Source organism: Gymnoscopelus braueri (genome assembly GCF_963280865.1).
Source record: "Gymnoscopelus braueri genome assembly, chromosome: 24".
Lineage (NCBI taxonomy): Eukaryota > Metazoa > Chordata > Actinopteri > Myctophiformes > Myctophidae > Gymnoscopelus > Gymnoscopelus braueri.
The window spans coordinates 37,434,464-37,449,463 of NC_137626.1; the positions used below are offsets into that span (position 1 = coordinate 37,434,464).

At 42.1% G+C, this 15,000-nt stretch overlaps 1 protein-coding gene across 2 annotated transcripts in view; it reads right to left on the reverse strand.

Annotated features, from left to right (window-relative positions):
* The window catches only part of LOC308080147 (partitioning defective 3 homolog B-like), a 355,069-nt gene that overhangs the window by 84,251 nt on the left and 255,818 nt on the right, over positions 1-15,000 (reverse strand). For both annotated transcript variants that reach the window (XM_080421925.1, XM_080421924.1), the window contains exon 23: positions 2,193-2,304. In XM_080421925.1, the coding sequence (XP_080278051.1) occupies positions 2,193-2,304 (112 nt within the window). The remainder of the gene's footprint in view (positions 1-2,192; positions 2,305-15,000) is intronic.

Below are 15,000 nucleotides of genomic sequence, written 5' to 3' on the forward strand. Positions count from 1 at the left end.
GTTGCGGCCTAAAAAGGTTGAGAACCACTGGTCTATGACATATGACAAAAAACTTGGGAAAGGTCCAAGCCCCTTAAATGTTAATTAATCAGAATTGGCCTTGATGGGTGAAGGTAGACACTTAGGCTTTAATGTAGCCTGACAGCGCATCGCGGGTTCGGGGCCCGTTCCCGACGATCTTTGCTGCGTGCCTCTCCCCATCTCTCTCTCCCCGTTTCCTGTCCATCTCCACTGTACCCTCTCAATTAACACATTGTGTGCCAGAGGTTTATTAAAATAGTGTACGTTCAGTGCCTGCATATCTTCCATCCACTTACGTTGATACGTTTCGTGCTGTAGAACCCCCGACGTGGAAGTGCATGTAAACAAAGCGTGCGTGCGAGACGGCGGAGGGTCCCGACTAACGCCTGGAACAATAATATTTCGTTTATAATATAATAAACGCAATCCTCCATTGCAGAGTGATCGCCGATCGAAAACGGCTCACTTCCACCACGTTAAAAAGAAATGGAGATATTAAGCTTTTAGTCAAGGAGTTAACATTGGAGCGGCCGACCGGAAGGATTTTTGACATGGATCCACATCCGGCCTCTCCTTCTCAGAGACTCCTTGGATGATCCCAAAGTTTGGGATGGGTCAAAAACCTGACCGGACCGTTTTTGGCACACACTGGCCCTCATTTATCAACGTGGGGCAGCCCAAATAATGGGCGTACGGCGAGATCATCGCACCTTTCGGCATTTATCAATATATCCTGACGTTGGCTTCATCCTACCGTAGGCTGAGATCTCACGTCTGGTAGAGACCAGTTGTTGACTTTGGCTGCGCCCGTTTATTCCATTGTGTAGACCTGCGTTGCAGCATTGTCTGACTGTCTGACAGGCATCTATCTGGACACATAATCCACTCCTAAATGTATATCTACACTAATAAATAATCCCTGTGAAAATATAACATTTTATTAAGTAATTTAAACAAACTGCTTTAACAGTCATTCAGATAAGATTGCAGATCTGGCTGCATTGAAAATAGCAGATCTACAAGCTCACAACAGGTCGCAACGCAACGCGTTGTGAGGTTGTAGATCTGCTATTTTCAAAATATACGAGCGCTTCTGCGAGCGCATTTTCGGGACTCCCGACTATCTGAGGTCTACACAGTGAGGTCTACAAACTTACAGTAGCGTATCCTATGTTATGGAGTTATGTCATAGAGAGTTATGTAGGCTACACAACCTGGCTGGGTTAAGGATATAAACCCGACGCTCCAATCTCTTATTAACGTGGCAGCACGGGATCACTGCCGCCCGTCCGAGTCTGACTGCTTTATTTTAGTGTAACTCGAACGCGCACTGCTCGGTATGGGGTAAATAAATTAATATGCAAACGTATTCCATTCATGGCGATGTGATTGGTATCATAATATGTCATTCATGTAGGCTACAAGCCTACGTGACAAAGATTGTACCGCTACGGATTACATGAAAGACACAGTTGGGCGCGCGCGCGTGTGTGTGTGTGAGAGAGAGGCGTGTGCGTGTGTGTGACTTGACAGTCAGCGAGGCGAGGCGGCGAAACTCTTTCTTTTTGGTTCTTCATGTCGTAAAATCGGGGTTTTTCCAGAATATTTAAGGGCGTGTTATTTAAATGACGCTCGTTTTCAGACGTGAGATTTATCAAAGCTCCGACCTGATGTACGCCAGGATTGGCTGTGTAGGATTCGTTGATAAATGTGACTTCGACGTTGTTGTACGGCCGCATATATGGACAAATATAAGCCGGTTTATACGCTCTGTTGATAAATGAGGGCCAATGTGTTAAAAGGCAGAAAAAAATTGTAATAATGAAAAAAAAAAAAAAAAGGAAGTTGACTGTGACCTCCCCTCCGGAGGCTCTGCTGGGGCGGGTCAGCTGACAACTCAAAGACAGCTATAGTCTCAACGCCACGGTGAAATGACCATAAACATGCTTTGGGTCTAGAGGCCTCCGAATTATCCTTGGGTCAGTAAATATATCCCTTTTATAACTTTTTACTTTTTTTCCCCTCTCTCCAAAGTTTTCTCAATGAATGAATGAATAGATAAATGAATTCATTCAACAAAAAAAAAAAACACCACCATTTTGAAAATCATATAAGTTGAGCCCCATTGACATCCATTGTTAAAAGACGAGCGCTAAATGAAAGGGACTTACCCGGTGGGGGTCGTGGTCCAGCACTTTGCGTCGCGCCGCCTCCAGTTCGTCGTAGGACGGTGCCGCGCGGGACTGATGGAACTCCTTTCTCAGAGCCTTGACACGCTGCTCACTGTATAGAGAGAGAGGACAAGAGAGAGAAATAGTTTATTATGTTTTACTGAAGAACATCCCTCCATGTTCTGTTCTGGAGCCTTGATTATAATAAATGATAAACACGACCCATACACAACTGCACAACCCATACATAGCTAGCTATAGCTAGCCTACAGTACTCTTTGTTGTTCTTACAAGGAGGATGCTGGCTAAAGCACATCATGGCATCATGGCAGCAAGCTGTCACAACCAAGGACTCTGCAGTTTGACAGGCATTAAGGCCATGGACCCCCGTTTGATACCCTACCAAATATTCAGTGTTCACTCAATTCTGAGAGTGTGCAAATGGAACCAAATGGACCCGTAAGAGTCCATTTGGTTCCGCAAGGGTTCCGTAAGGGTCCAAATGGAGCAGTAGCTTAGCTAGCAGTAGCTACGCTACTAACTGAAGCTTGTGGGTCACTACTTTCAGAATGATGTAGCTGCCAAGTAGTTTAGCTTTTCTCTTTATTTTATTTTTCTCCCTTCTTATTTTTTATACCATGTAGCTTAGTGGAACATCAACATAAAAATAGCATAACAGAGTGCTTATAGTGCAGTTTGTCATTACACCAAGAGAGAATTACCCTTCTCCATTTGTAGCTTTTACACAGTAATGTTTTATTCAATAATTCAATGTCATAACATGTCCTCATTACCAACCATATTAGACACAAAGTCTCTTCAATGAAGCTAGATACTTATTTTGAAACAGACCTTTTAGTGGAGCTAAAATGAGTTTTTCTGGAGAGCAACTAGTAGCTTAGTTAATAAATGTGTATACATATAATTATATATATCGTTATTTTGTTTACCGATTTCCCTCTATACCAGCAGTTATTAGCCACTGCAGTACTGTGGTGGTGTTTTCCTGCAGAAACACATTGCCCTCTTGCTGTATTTAGGTGTTTTCACTGTTTTGGTAGACAGGGACGTTTTTTGGGCTTCCAAAACAAACAGCGAAAACACCCAAATACAGCGAGAGGGCAAAACTTAAGTTTTCAAATAATTGCAGTGGAGTAAAAGTACAATATTTGCCTCTGAGATGTAGTGGAGTAGCAGTAAAAGTACTAAAAATGTAAAATACTCCAGTAAAGTAAAAATTACCCCACAGTGGGAAAGCGAAGGCAAGTGACAGTTACTGAGTCTCTCAGCATGTGCTGCCAAAGTGGGACGTGAGGCAGGTGTTTATCTGTGTTTACTAGACGCAGAGGAAACGGGTATACCGTCTGCCGTCACGGCTTTGGCCTCGCCGTTTCACCACTTATACTCACACTACACTCAGTACTGCAGAGAAACAACGCTGGTCAAATGCAGTGGTGGACATACACTTAAGTACTTTTCTGTCTGTACTTAAGTTTAGTATTTGTATTTTGGTATACTTTTGACTTCACTCCACTACTTTTCAAAGACACTGCACTTTTGACTCCACAACATTTGTAGGAATAGCCATATTTCATTGATAGTGAAAATAGCAGATCTACAAGCTCACAGCACATTGCGATGCGTTGTGATCTATTTCTATAGCTTTTCACTATTAATATTGAAACTAAATTCAAACCTTCTGGAAAGTCTTTGCATTTTTGGAGAAAATGTATACATTTTAATTAAGCAATGCATTGATATTTAAATAAATTGTAGTGTCATTTTGAATACTTGTCTACATTTAAAAGCGTGTAGTTTTGAATACTCCTGAACCAACTTACTAAACTTAACAGAGCAAATTGCACTTTTATAATTGCAATTTATGAAGCCAAAAAATTACAAATGTATGTACTTTTTCATTTACTTTAAGCTTTTCATACTGCTTGTTACTGTTCTGACTGCTTGTGTGTAGTCTCAAGGCAGGGTGTGAGCTTGCTTTGTTCTGACTTCACCACCCTTAAAGGGCAGATCAAACCAAACACTAGAACAATAACTAAAACTATATTGTTCACCATTGTCTCTGTTATGGTTGTGGTGTGGACTCTGCCATCCACTTGAGTTAAATTTGTTAAAACAATATCTTTATAGTTATAGTGTTTGGTGTTAACGGCCAATTTAGACATGGGAGTGGACTCCTGCCTATTGTTTTCTTTGGGGACAACACCCCTTCTTGGTTGAATCTCTTTTGAAGATTGTTGGGAGAAGAGAGCAGTTAGTTAGTGATGAGAGATTTTTCATTTCAATGCTAGAGCCGTAAAACCTCTTCTCTTATGGGGGTCCCTGGCATATCTTTTGAAATGGGGGTCCGCGGGCCAATAAGTGTCAATTTGGGGGTCCTTGACATGAAAAAGTTTGAACCACTGCTCTAAATCTCCTCTCCTCTCTCCTCCCCCCCTTGCACTTTGGCTAATTAATATTGACTGGTGTAAGTCAGATATGTTGAAAAGGTTAAGAAATGTTCAAAAAGTTTACTTTATTGTTTCAGTTTTTGAGAGGCTGCAGCCAGTGTGTGCAGTTCAGATTGATGTTGTTCCTGTAAGGATAATTATTGTTCCAATTCCAAATATGGAATTTGCAGCAGCAAAATAATTAAAAGGATAAAGACTATTCTTTTCTATTGTTCCATTAAATTCGATTCAGTTCTAAAAGGCTAAACACTGTACACGTCTTTTCTTTTGCGGGGGGGGGGGGGGGCACGGGGAAAGTAATATAAAGTAATATGTAATATATTACTCTTGATTCCAAGTAATAAGTAATATAATATTATTACTTTTCAAAGGAGTAATAAGTAATAAGTAACATATTACTCTCCTAAGTAATATAGCCCAACACTGCTTTCGCATGAGGAAGTGGCCTAGTTCATTTTGTTCACCAAAAATAACCTGTTTCTTCGAACGACTCTTTCACTACCGACACAACAGGGACCCTCAGGGTTCCTAGAGGAGGTGGTACCAAATGGACCCTTACAGGTCTGTAACTCTGAGAGTTATGGGGGTTTTTGAAATTAAAAAGTTTGAGGAGAGCGGAGAGAGCACACAGGGGAGGTGAAGACGGAGGCCTTGCTAGCCTAATATTGCTTCATGATTTTCTAAATAAACGTTGGCTCATGCATTCACCCTCAGTGCGACTAGTATGCTTTTCCCCAGTGGTGGAAAGTAACTAAGTACATTTACTTAAGTACTGTACTTAAGTAAAAAAGAAGTACTGTACTTTTACTTCTACTCCACTACATCTCAGAGGCAAATATTGTACTTTTACTCCACTACAATTATTTGAAAACTTTAGTTACTAGTTACTTTTCAGATATAAATTATGATACTATAAAACATACATTAACCACTTTAGCCCTATTTTATACATAGGCTATTTGAAAATAGCCGATCTACAAGCTCAAAACGCGTCACATCGCGACGCGTTGTGAGCTTGTAGATGTTGCTATTTTCAAATATTTTTGTACTTTTACTTTTGGTACTTTAAGTATATTTTGATGCCACTACTTTTGTACTTTTCCTCAAGTCAATTTTGAATTCTGGAATTTTACTTTCTATATTTCTATATTGCAGTATTGGTACTTTTACTTAAGTAAAATATTTGAGTACTTTTTCCACCACTGCTTTACCCCCCATAACAGTATGACAAAGGATGAATAAGGCTAAAGCCTACTACATGCAATGTCTTTGTGAATCTAGTCACAGACGCACACACGCACACACACACACACACACACACACTCACAATAGGCAGACCTTTGCCCGATGCAAAAAGACTCCCACGCAACCTTAAAACTAAACAGGCGCTCTGTCTTACATACTAATGGAATGACCTGCAGGCAGGTATTGACTCAGAGAGAGAGAGAGAGAGCGAGAGCGAGAGAGAGAGAGCTTCATTAGTGAAGAATACGGCTCATGCTTAAGCCTCTCCTTGGTGACCCTGCCTTTAATTAGCAAACCTCGCCAAGTCTGTGTGTGTGTGTGTGTGTGTGTGTGTGTGTGTGTGTGTGTGTGTGTGTGTGTGTGTGTGTGTGTGTGTGTGTGTGTGTAAACCAATCTTAGGTGTATATGTCTATACTCCTGTACCTGTCTATCTGTTAGGTGTGTTAGTGTGTGTGTGTGTGTGTGTGTGTGTGTGTGTGTGTGTGTGTGTGTGTGTGTGTGTGTGTGTGTGTGTGTGTGTGTGTGTGTGTGTGTGTGTGTGTTCGCAATCTCCAGATTTGTAGCATTGGTTTGTTGTGCCTCGAGTGTACACGCTGGCAGTGTGTGTGTGTGTGTGTGTGTGTGTGTGTGTGCCTGCAGTGTTTTAATCCTGCTGCTCTCAGAGGAGGGCTGAGTCATACCGTACGCAGCGCAGTGTCCATACATTGATATGCAAAGTGACTCTCCCCACACACACACACACACACACCTCTAAATGTCTAATCCTAACTCCAACATGAATCTTTTAGAAGATACAACGTATCTCTAAAAATATATATTTTTCCAATCATAAAACAATTTTTCTTTCTGGTGAGGACCAGCAAAATAGTCCTCACAACGTCTAATACTCATATTCTACTATACCTGTGGGGACATTTAGTCCCCTCAAGTATAGTAATACACACACACACACACACACACACACACACACACACACACACACTATGCATTGCACTGCACTAAGCTGTCAGGTCACGCATGCAGTCAGTCTCTCCAGAGCACAGGTTGATGCAACGCGGCAGAATGTATGGAGTCACGCTATACCATAGCACAGACTAGCCTCCACTGGCTAGCTCCCACTCCTCTCAATGCTACACTGTACGGGTGTAATGTATACCAGGGGTCTTCAACGTTTTCAGGCCAAGGACTCCCTAGCTGAGAGAGAGATTAAGCAGGGACCCCCTCTATATTGTATAAAATTCAGATACACTTTTGCTGCTCTTTTTTCCTTCTACACACCTATGACTCTTAGCCAAAAATAGCCGATCTACAAGCTCACTAGATCTGCTATTTTTAGCTAAAGTTCTTCTCAGAAAAGGGATGCTAGGGTTAATCTTTAAAAAAAATAAAAATAATATCACACAAAGATTTGGCGGACCTCCTGTCGTAACTCTGAGGACCCCCTAGGGGTCCCGGACCCCCTGTTGAAGACCCCTGCTGTATACAATTAATAATCTATCCTTGTTTTGGGCATGTCATTAAAGGCAAAATGTCTCAAATAATGAATGTAAAAAATATATAAATAAATGAATAAAACCCAGCTTGTCAATCTGTTATTTTCAATATAGAAAATATTTTCAGAAAATACACACAGCTTTGTATAATAATTTCCAATTTAAAACAATTTCTTTAGTGAAATTGTTTAATTCATTACCAAAATAGCTGAATTTCAATAGTAAAAATAGCCATTTCACAAAAAATACTGCTTTGTCTGCACGACATAAACAACGACATAAAATAACGCTTAAAAAGTGCTTTAAAAAAACATTATTCAACAAATCAAAAAAGTCAAGAACAGAATAATCACATCAAGTAAATAAGCGATAGTTGAAGCCAGCTTTCTCAGAGTTGAATTAACATCCAGTGTTGTCAACACACTGCCTGCCTCCCACCAGTCATTAGAAACTCTCAAAACCAGTACACATCACCCCACTTATTAGCCTTTGTTTTTATTATTTATTTACCACTTATCGTCAACTATCACTCACTCACGTAATCTCTGCTGACAACCCCACACACACACACACACACACACACACTCCTTTCACCGCAGAACCCATTAGCCAATCCCTGGGCTCGTAATTACGGCTGCCATTTTGATTGAGCGTGTGTGTCTCTCCCTCAAATGAGACAACAGTGTAATTATCTCATTACGCCGGGGCCTCCGCCATCACCGACGACAACGCCAAATATGATCATATTAATGGAGAGAGACACACTGGCTGCTGAGGGGGGGTATAGGGAGGGGGTTGATGGTTCCTCAGCCTGGCTTGCCAAATGCTTAACCACCTGAACCCCAGCAGTGGTGGAAAAAGTCTCACATTTGTTACTTAAGTAAAAGTATCAATACTGCAACGTAAAAATACTCTGTTACAAGTAAAAGTCCGGAATTCAAAATGTACTTGAGTAAAAGCAGTAATAGAGAAACACAGTGGCTAATCAGAGGGAGGTAGAGAGGAGGGAGGTTGATGGTTCCACAGCCTGCCTTGCAAAATGGTTGACCACTTGAACCCCAGCATCCATATTTCCGGATGTAACATTTGCCCCCAAAAAAAGCCGATCTACAAGCTCACAATGAGCTTGTAGATCTCCTGTTTTTGGCGAAGAGATTCAGTGTAGAGGGGGCGAAAAGTGCATAATACAGAAAAAGTACAGAGCCAACTCAGGTTAGAGGTATAGAGGTTTTTTTAAGGGGAAGTATCAGGTATAGGGAGGGCAGGGTGGTGTGTGCGTGCGTGCGTAAAACAACAATACAAAGTTGGACAAGGTTCTCGAAAAGTGAGAGGGGACATTACAGAGTCTGAAGACATGGTTGGGGGGACGTGAGTCAGAGAGAGAGAGAGAGAGAGAAATAGAGAGTGAGAGAGCAAGAGAGAGAGAGAGAGAGTACATTTTGCAGTCCTCCGGTGGCGTGAGCCTAGACAGTGTGAGGCCATACTAATTAGAAAGTGAGTGTGTGCGAGAGCAGTGAACCTGATGACTCCTCTCCTTGGCTACGGCTGGCCCTATCTAACACAGCACACGTGCGCGCGCGCGTGCACACACACACACACACACACACACACACACACACACACACACACACACACACACACACACACACACACACACACACACACACACACACACACACACACACACACACACACACACACACACACACACACACACACACACACACACACACACACACAGAGAGAGAGAGACTACACACACAGAGACACACACGAAACGCTGTTTGTTCCTTCGTTTTGCCCGGGCGCCCGAGGTGCAGAAGCACACATCAAGAAGCTCTGGGTAAATGTTTGGTTTTTCTGGCGTAACGTTAGCGTTGGGGGAGGAACAGAGGCGAGAGGTTTCCTAGTGTCATCCCCCTGAACCTAAATTAAGGATGATGATCCAGAGTCGTATCCGGGCAAAACGGAGCTTGGGAGAGTGCTAGAGAGAACATTCTGAGTCTCTATATAAATACAGAAGATGAAGTGAGTATAGCATGGCTTGTCTGGAGGCATTTCCGTGACAAGGGGTTTAATGGTGTCAACGGTCTCTGGTGAGCTGGTGAGTCACCGGCTGAACAAACACCTATGCAGATGATGTGACACTTCTTGTCTTTGAATAAGAGAACTTATTAAGAGAATAAGAGCCTAACCCCTCTTAAGACAATTGCAAAATTTGTGGTATGACAGTGTGGGCTTGCCGTCAATAATTGATCTACAAGCTAACAACGTGCCGCACTGCGATGCGTTGTTAGCTTGTAAATCAGTTCTTGTTGGCAAACACAACTAGTGTTTGCGGATGTGGGACAAAAACATGTTTTTGCAAGTCGAGTCAAGTAACGAGTTATTGGGGCTCGAGTCGAGTCAAGGAAAGAGTAGCCTCGATCTCCAGGCTTTTATTTTCCTTCGCGTTTTGCTCAAAGAGAAAGCCTGAACCAAGCTGTTGAAATTCCTGGCATAGGCAGTGGGAGTCAACCTTCCATTAACCCAACCAACTAGAGTGCAGTGGGCGTTGCTCCAAATCTTGTGACGTCAGGGCTCTCAATGCTGCACATTGGGGGAGGAGGAGGGGCGGGGGCGGGGGCGGGTGCACAGATTGGTGAACCAATTGTTTGCACCAGGTTGTTTTCACCGGAGATTTTGAATCCGCCTCTCTAGACCAGATATCTGACGTGCCGGGGCAGGCTAAGGAAAGAGTCATTGGGGCTAAAGTCGAGTCAAGGAAAGAGTCATTGGGGCTCAAGTCGAGTCAAGTCACGACTCATTGGCATTAAAGTCAAGTTGCAAGCCTGTTTTTAATCAAGTCAAGTGTCAAGTTATCAAATGTGTGAATTGAGTCCAAGTCTGGAGTCCTCACCTCTGAATACCGTTATACGATGGAGTAGAAATTAAGCTTTAGGTAAACCTCTCAGGACTCCTTAACATCTCTCAGCCTCATCCTCTCTCTCTCTCTCTCTCTCTCCCTCTCTCTCTCTCCTTTCATCTCATCACACTCACAGTCTTCCAGGGAAGTGCCTGCTGGCTAATAAAATTTGACAAGCAAAGCTAACCTTTTTTTCCTCTCCTCTCACAGGTCAGGCGCCGGCGCGTCTGTAATCAAATGTGACGGCCGTCACTGTGCACACACCTGCCATCGCTGGCCTAATGAAAACGTCCCGCCTTAAATTAGCGGGGACGGCCGCCCGGAGAAGAGCAGAGTTTGACAGGACTTGGGGGGGGGGATATGGCAGGGAGGGCCATGCCATGCCCCATTTGACATATATGGCTGTGTGTGTGCGCGGCACTGCACGCGCGCACACACACACACACACACACACACAGATACTGTACCGACATAATTCATTCATACCGTACATGCATGATCTCCTGCGTCTCTATGTAAGGTGGCATTTAGGCAGAGATGGAAGAAGTACTCACGTGTGTTACTTAAGTAAAAGTATCAATACTGCAATGCAGAAATACTCAGTTACAAGTTAAAGTCCAGAATTCAGAATTTACAAAAAAAAAAGTACAACAGTATTGGCGTCAAAATATACCAAAATTAAAAGTACTCATTGTGCAGAATGTCCCATTTCACAAGTTCAAAATGTTTAACAAATCGTTTGAAAATAGCCGATCTACAAGCTAACAATGTGTTGCATCGCAACACATTGTGAGCTTGTAGATCGGCTATTTTCAAATGGCCGAAAATATGTATGGGGCTGAAGAAGTTAGTGTGTTTTGTAATAAATCTACAAAGTAACTAGTAACTCAAGTTTTCAAATACTTGTAGTGGAGTAAAGGTACAATATTTGCCTTTGAGATGTAGTGGAGTAGAAGTATTGACAATTATAAATATTCCAAGTCTTACTTAAGTACAGTACTTGAGTAAATGTACTTAGTTACTTTCCACCACTGCATCTAGGTGGTGGGAGATCACACACACACACACGCATTTTGATCTTCCTCATGTGGCAGATTTTTGACTTGTGCCTATGGCCAGGCATTGTTTATTCAACACGTCATCATACAACATTAAAATATCTTACAAAAGCGATGCTAAAAAACATGTGTGCATAATCGTCGATAATTCATAACCATATTAAGCTCCAATGGGGCAAAGCTTAGAGCACATTCATAATGGGAGAGACTAACAGACCAGGAGTACATACACCTGTGTTAGCAGAATAGTTTATGATGATAACATTTGGACAGTGGTGTAAAGTAACTAAGTACATTTACTCAAGTACTGTACTTAAGTACAATTTTGAGGTATTTTTTACTTTACTGGTGTATCTCCAATTTTCAATACTTCTACTTCTACTCCACTACATCTCAGAGGCAAATATTGTACTTTTACTCCACTACAATTATTTGAAAACATTACTTACTAGTTACTTCGCGGATATGAATTATTAGATTATAAAAAATATACATTAACCACTTCAGCCTATACATAGGCTATTTGAAAATAGCCATCTACAAGCTCAAAACGCGTTGCATCGCGACACGTTGTGAGCTTGTAGATCTGCCATTTCCAAACATTTTAGTACTTTTACTTTTGGTACTTTAAGTATATTTTGATGCCAATACTTTTGTACTTTTACTCAAGTAACATTTTGAACACAGGCCTTTTACTTGTAACAGAGTATTTCTACATTGTGGTATTGCTACTTTTACTTAAGTAAAATATCTGAGTACTTTTTCCACCACTGCATTTGGATTCTGGTGGTGTTTAAGGCAATTGAAAATAAGGCCAGAGTGCCGACAGCGCTGCTAGGATCCTGATGAGAGTGTGAAAATGCGACCACATCAAACCCGTACTCCGTTCACTTCACTTGCTCCCCATCTCCTTCAGGACTGAATACAAAACGTCTGGCCATATGAAAATAGCCATATGAAAATAGACGATCTACAAGCTCACAATGCGTCGCAATGCAACGCATTGTGAGCTTGTAGATCTGCTATTTTCAAATGATTTTTATACATTTGAAAACTTGAAATGGGACATTCTGCATAATGAGCGCTTTTACTTTTGGTACTTTAAGTACATGTTGATACCAATACTTGTGTACTTTTACTGAAGTACATTTTGAATTCCGGACTTCTACAGGTAACAGAGTATTTATACATTGCAGTATTGATACTTTTACTTAAGTAAGAGATGCGTGTACTTTTTCCACCACTTATCCAAAACGACTTGACGCTGGGCACCGCACTCCCTCGAGTCCTGGCTGAACCTCGGGCCAAGTTTGAAGTCGGTCGGCCCCATATAAGTTCCCGAGATGGACGGAGAGAGATTTTGTGCGTTTATTGTAAGATATAGGAACAGGTAGTGTGCATACAACAAAAGTGTGGCGTGTTAATGCCTTTATGAGCGGTGTGCGTTGTTTATGTTGGTGATAGTTGTGTCTGTGATTTCAGCTACCTGCTATCAGCACTGTAGTCGACGTGAGGTGTTTTTAAATGGACTCCATGAATACATTTGACTTGAGATACACACACACACTCTCTCTCATCCACAAATGCACACTTACAAACACACAGTTATCTGCATGTCCGTGCACCCGCGTGCGCACGCGCACACACACACACACACACACACAAACACACACACACACACACGCACACACAAATCCCCCCCCCCCCCACACACTAAAACACACACGATGTGTGTCATCGTAACACGATAATTTGTGTGCGCTCCAGTCTGGAATAAAGTGTCGCTACTCCTCCCACAGTATTGTTGCTAGGATACGTGGGGAGAAATAAATAATAAATACAAAAACAAAATTCATGTGGGTTGTTGTGAGTGTTGTTAGTGGCGTGTGTGCGTGCATGTGTGCGTGTGTGTGCACGCAGGTGTGTGTGTATGTGTGTGTGTGTGTGTGTGTGTGTGTGTGTGTGTGTGTGTGACATGCATACAGTATGTGTGAATGCTGTTAAATATGTGCAGGTGACTGTGTGTTTCAGTGTGTTATGGAGACGTGCACGAGCAGACTTGTGCACGCCTGCACGTCAAAAAGAGAGAGAGAGAGAGAGAGAGAGAGAGAGAGAGAGAGAGAGAGAGAGATTCAGTAATGAAGTATCCTCATATATGAGTGGGTGAGAGTTAACCCATTAAAACCGGGAAAGCATCTCTGTCATTTTAGACTTTAAACATAACAGATTTACAAGCTCACATCGTGTCACTCCGTGCCGCAAGCTTGTGCATTTTGATTGGTTTTATTATCTTGAACGTGTTAGAAGTACTGATTTAGAAGGTATTTCTAGATTCGGCCTCAGGTTTTAATGGGTTAAAGTGGTCTAAGAGATCTGTCAGCCCGCTAGACTGTGGCTAATTATTTCTCTCCCCCCCCCCTCTCTCTCTCTCTCTTCCTCTCTGTTAAACAAAGTCTTTGGCTACAACACAAACACATCTCCTAACATTTGGCTCTGACCTCCACTCTCCCTCTCTCTCCCTCTCTCTCTCTCTCCATCTGTCATGACTTTTCAGTTCCAATCTGTCTTATCTCCCAAATCCAATCCTCCCCCTCCTCCTCCGTGGATGAGAGAAGACAAGCAGTTGGATGTTGTTTTCAATTTACAAACAAGACTAGAGGTCCTTACACACCGGGGCGATTTTTTCGTGCGAATAATACGCTTTTTTTAAAAACCTTATAAAGTCAATGCAAGCGTACATGGCGCGAAAAAGCGAAAAAGCGAAGCGAAAAAGCGTCTTTTAATTATTCGGAACGAGTCCGAATTTTGCGTATATTCGCACATTCGCCGGTGTGTAAGGACCTTAAGAGTCTAAAATTCCCACTAGCTACTACACACAAATTTTGCTCAATTCAAGCCACTTTGGTCCAGTTGCAACCGGACCAAAGTGGCTTGAATTCAGCAAAATTGTCAAACTTCGAACCCTGCTCTCTCATTAATGGGGCGAGGACCACAAATAAATAAATATATATGTATAAGTGCCACTTTATTAGTGCCAGTGTATTGTATACTCGACAAAAGATTAACACATATTGTAAACAAAAGCTAATCCTTATAAAGAGTACCATCATTAAAAAACACAATGGGGGCATTTTCATGCAATTAATGTACCCGCCAAAATTATATATTTTTTAACTATTGTTTGTGTCATGAGTACACGGCGTGCACACAGAACGCAAACATTACATAACGATAAAGAGACACACTTTTATTCCGGAGCAAGGTTTATTTCACCATGAGTAAAAGCATCAACCTGTAGGAGTGAGCCACCAACTGAAGGTGACACTAAAGGAAAAGTCATGTGGTCACTAAAATGGTTAAAGGGATAGTTCACCCCAAAAATACTTTTTTCCAATTGATTAGTCACCCCATGGAGATATAATTTCATGGATATCCTTTTTTGAATTTGATGACCAGCGGACCAGTAGGCAGCGGTTCCGGTAGGAGGCACAAAGGAGACTCTTTGTGTCTCCTACCGGAACCGCTGCCGGTCATCAAACTATTGGCTTAGGAATGCAGCAGCATGCACATGCAATGGAGTTTTATGTCGGTTTTTGGAGCTATTGCAGGGCGGCAGTGGCTCAGGAGGTAGAGTGTGCA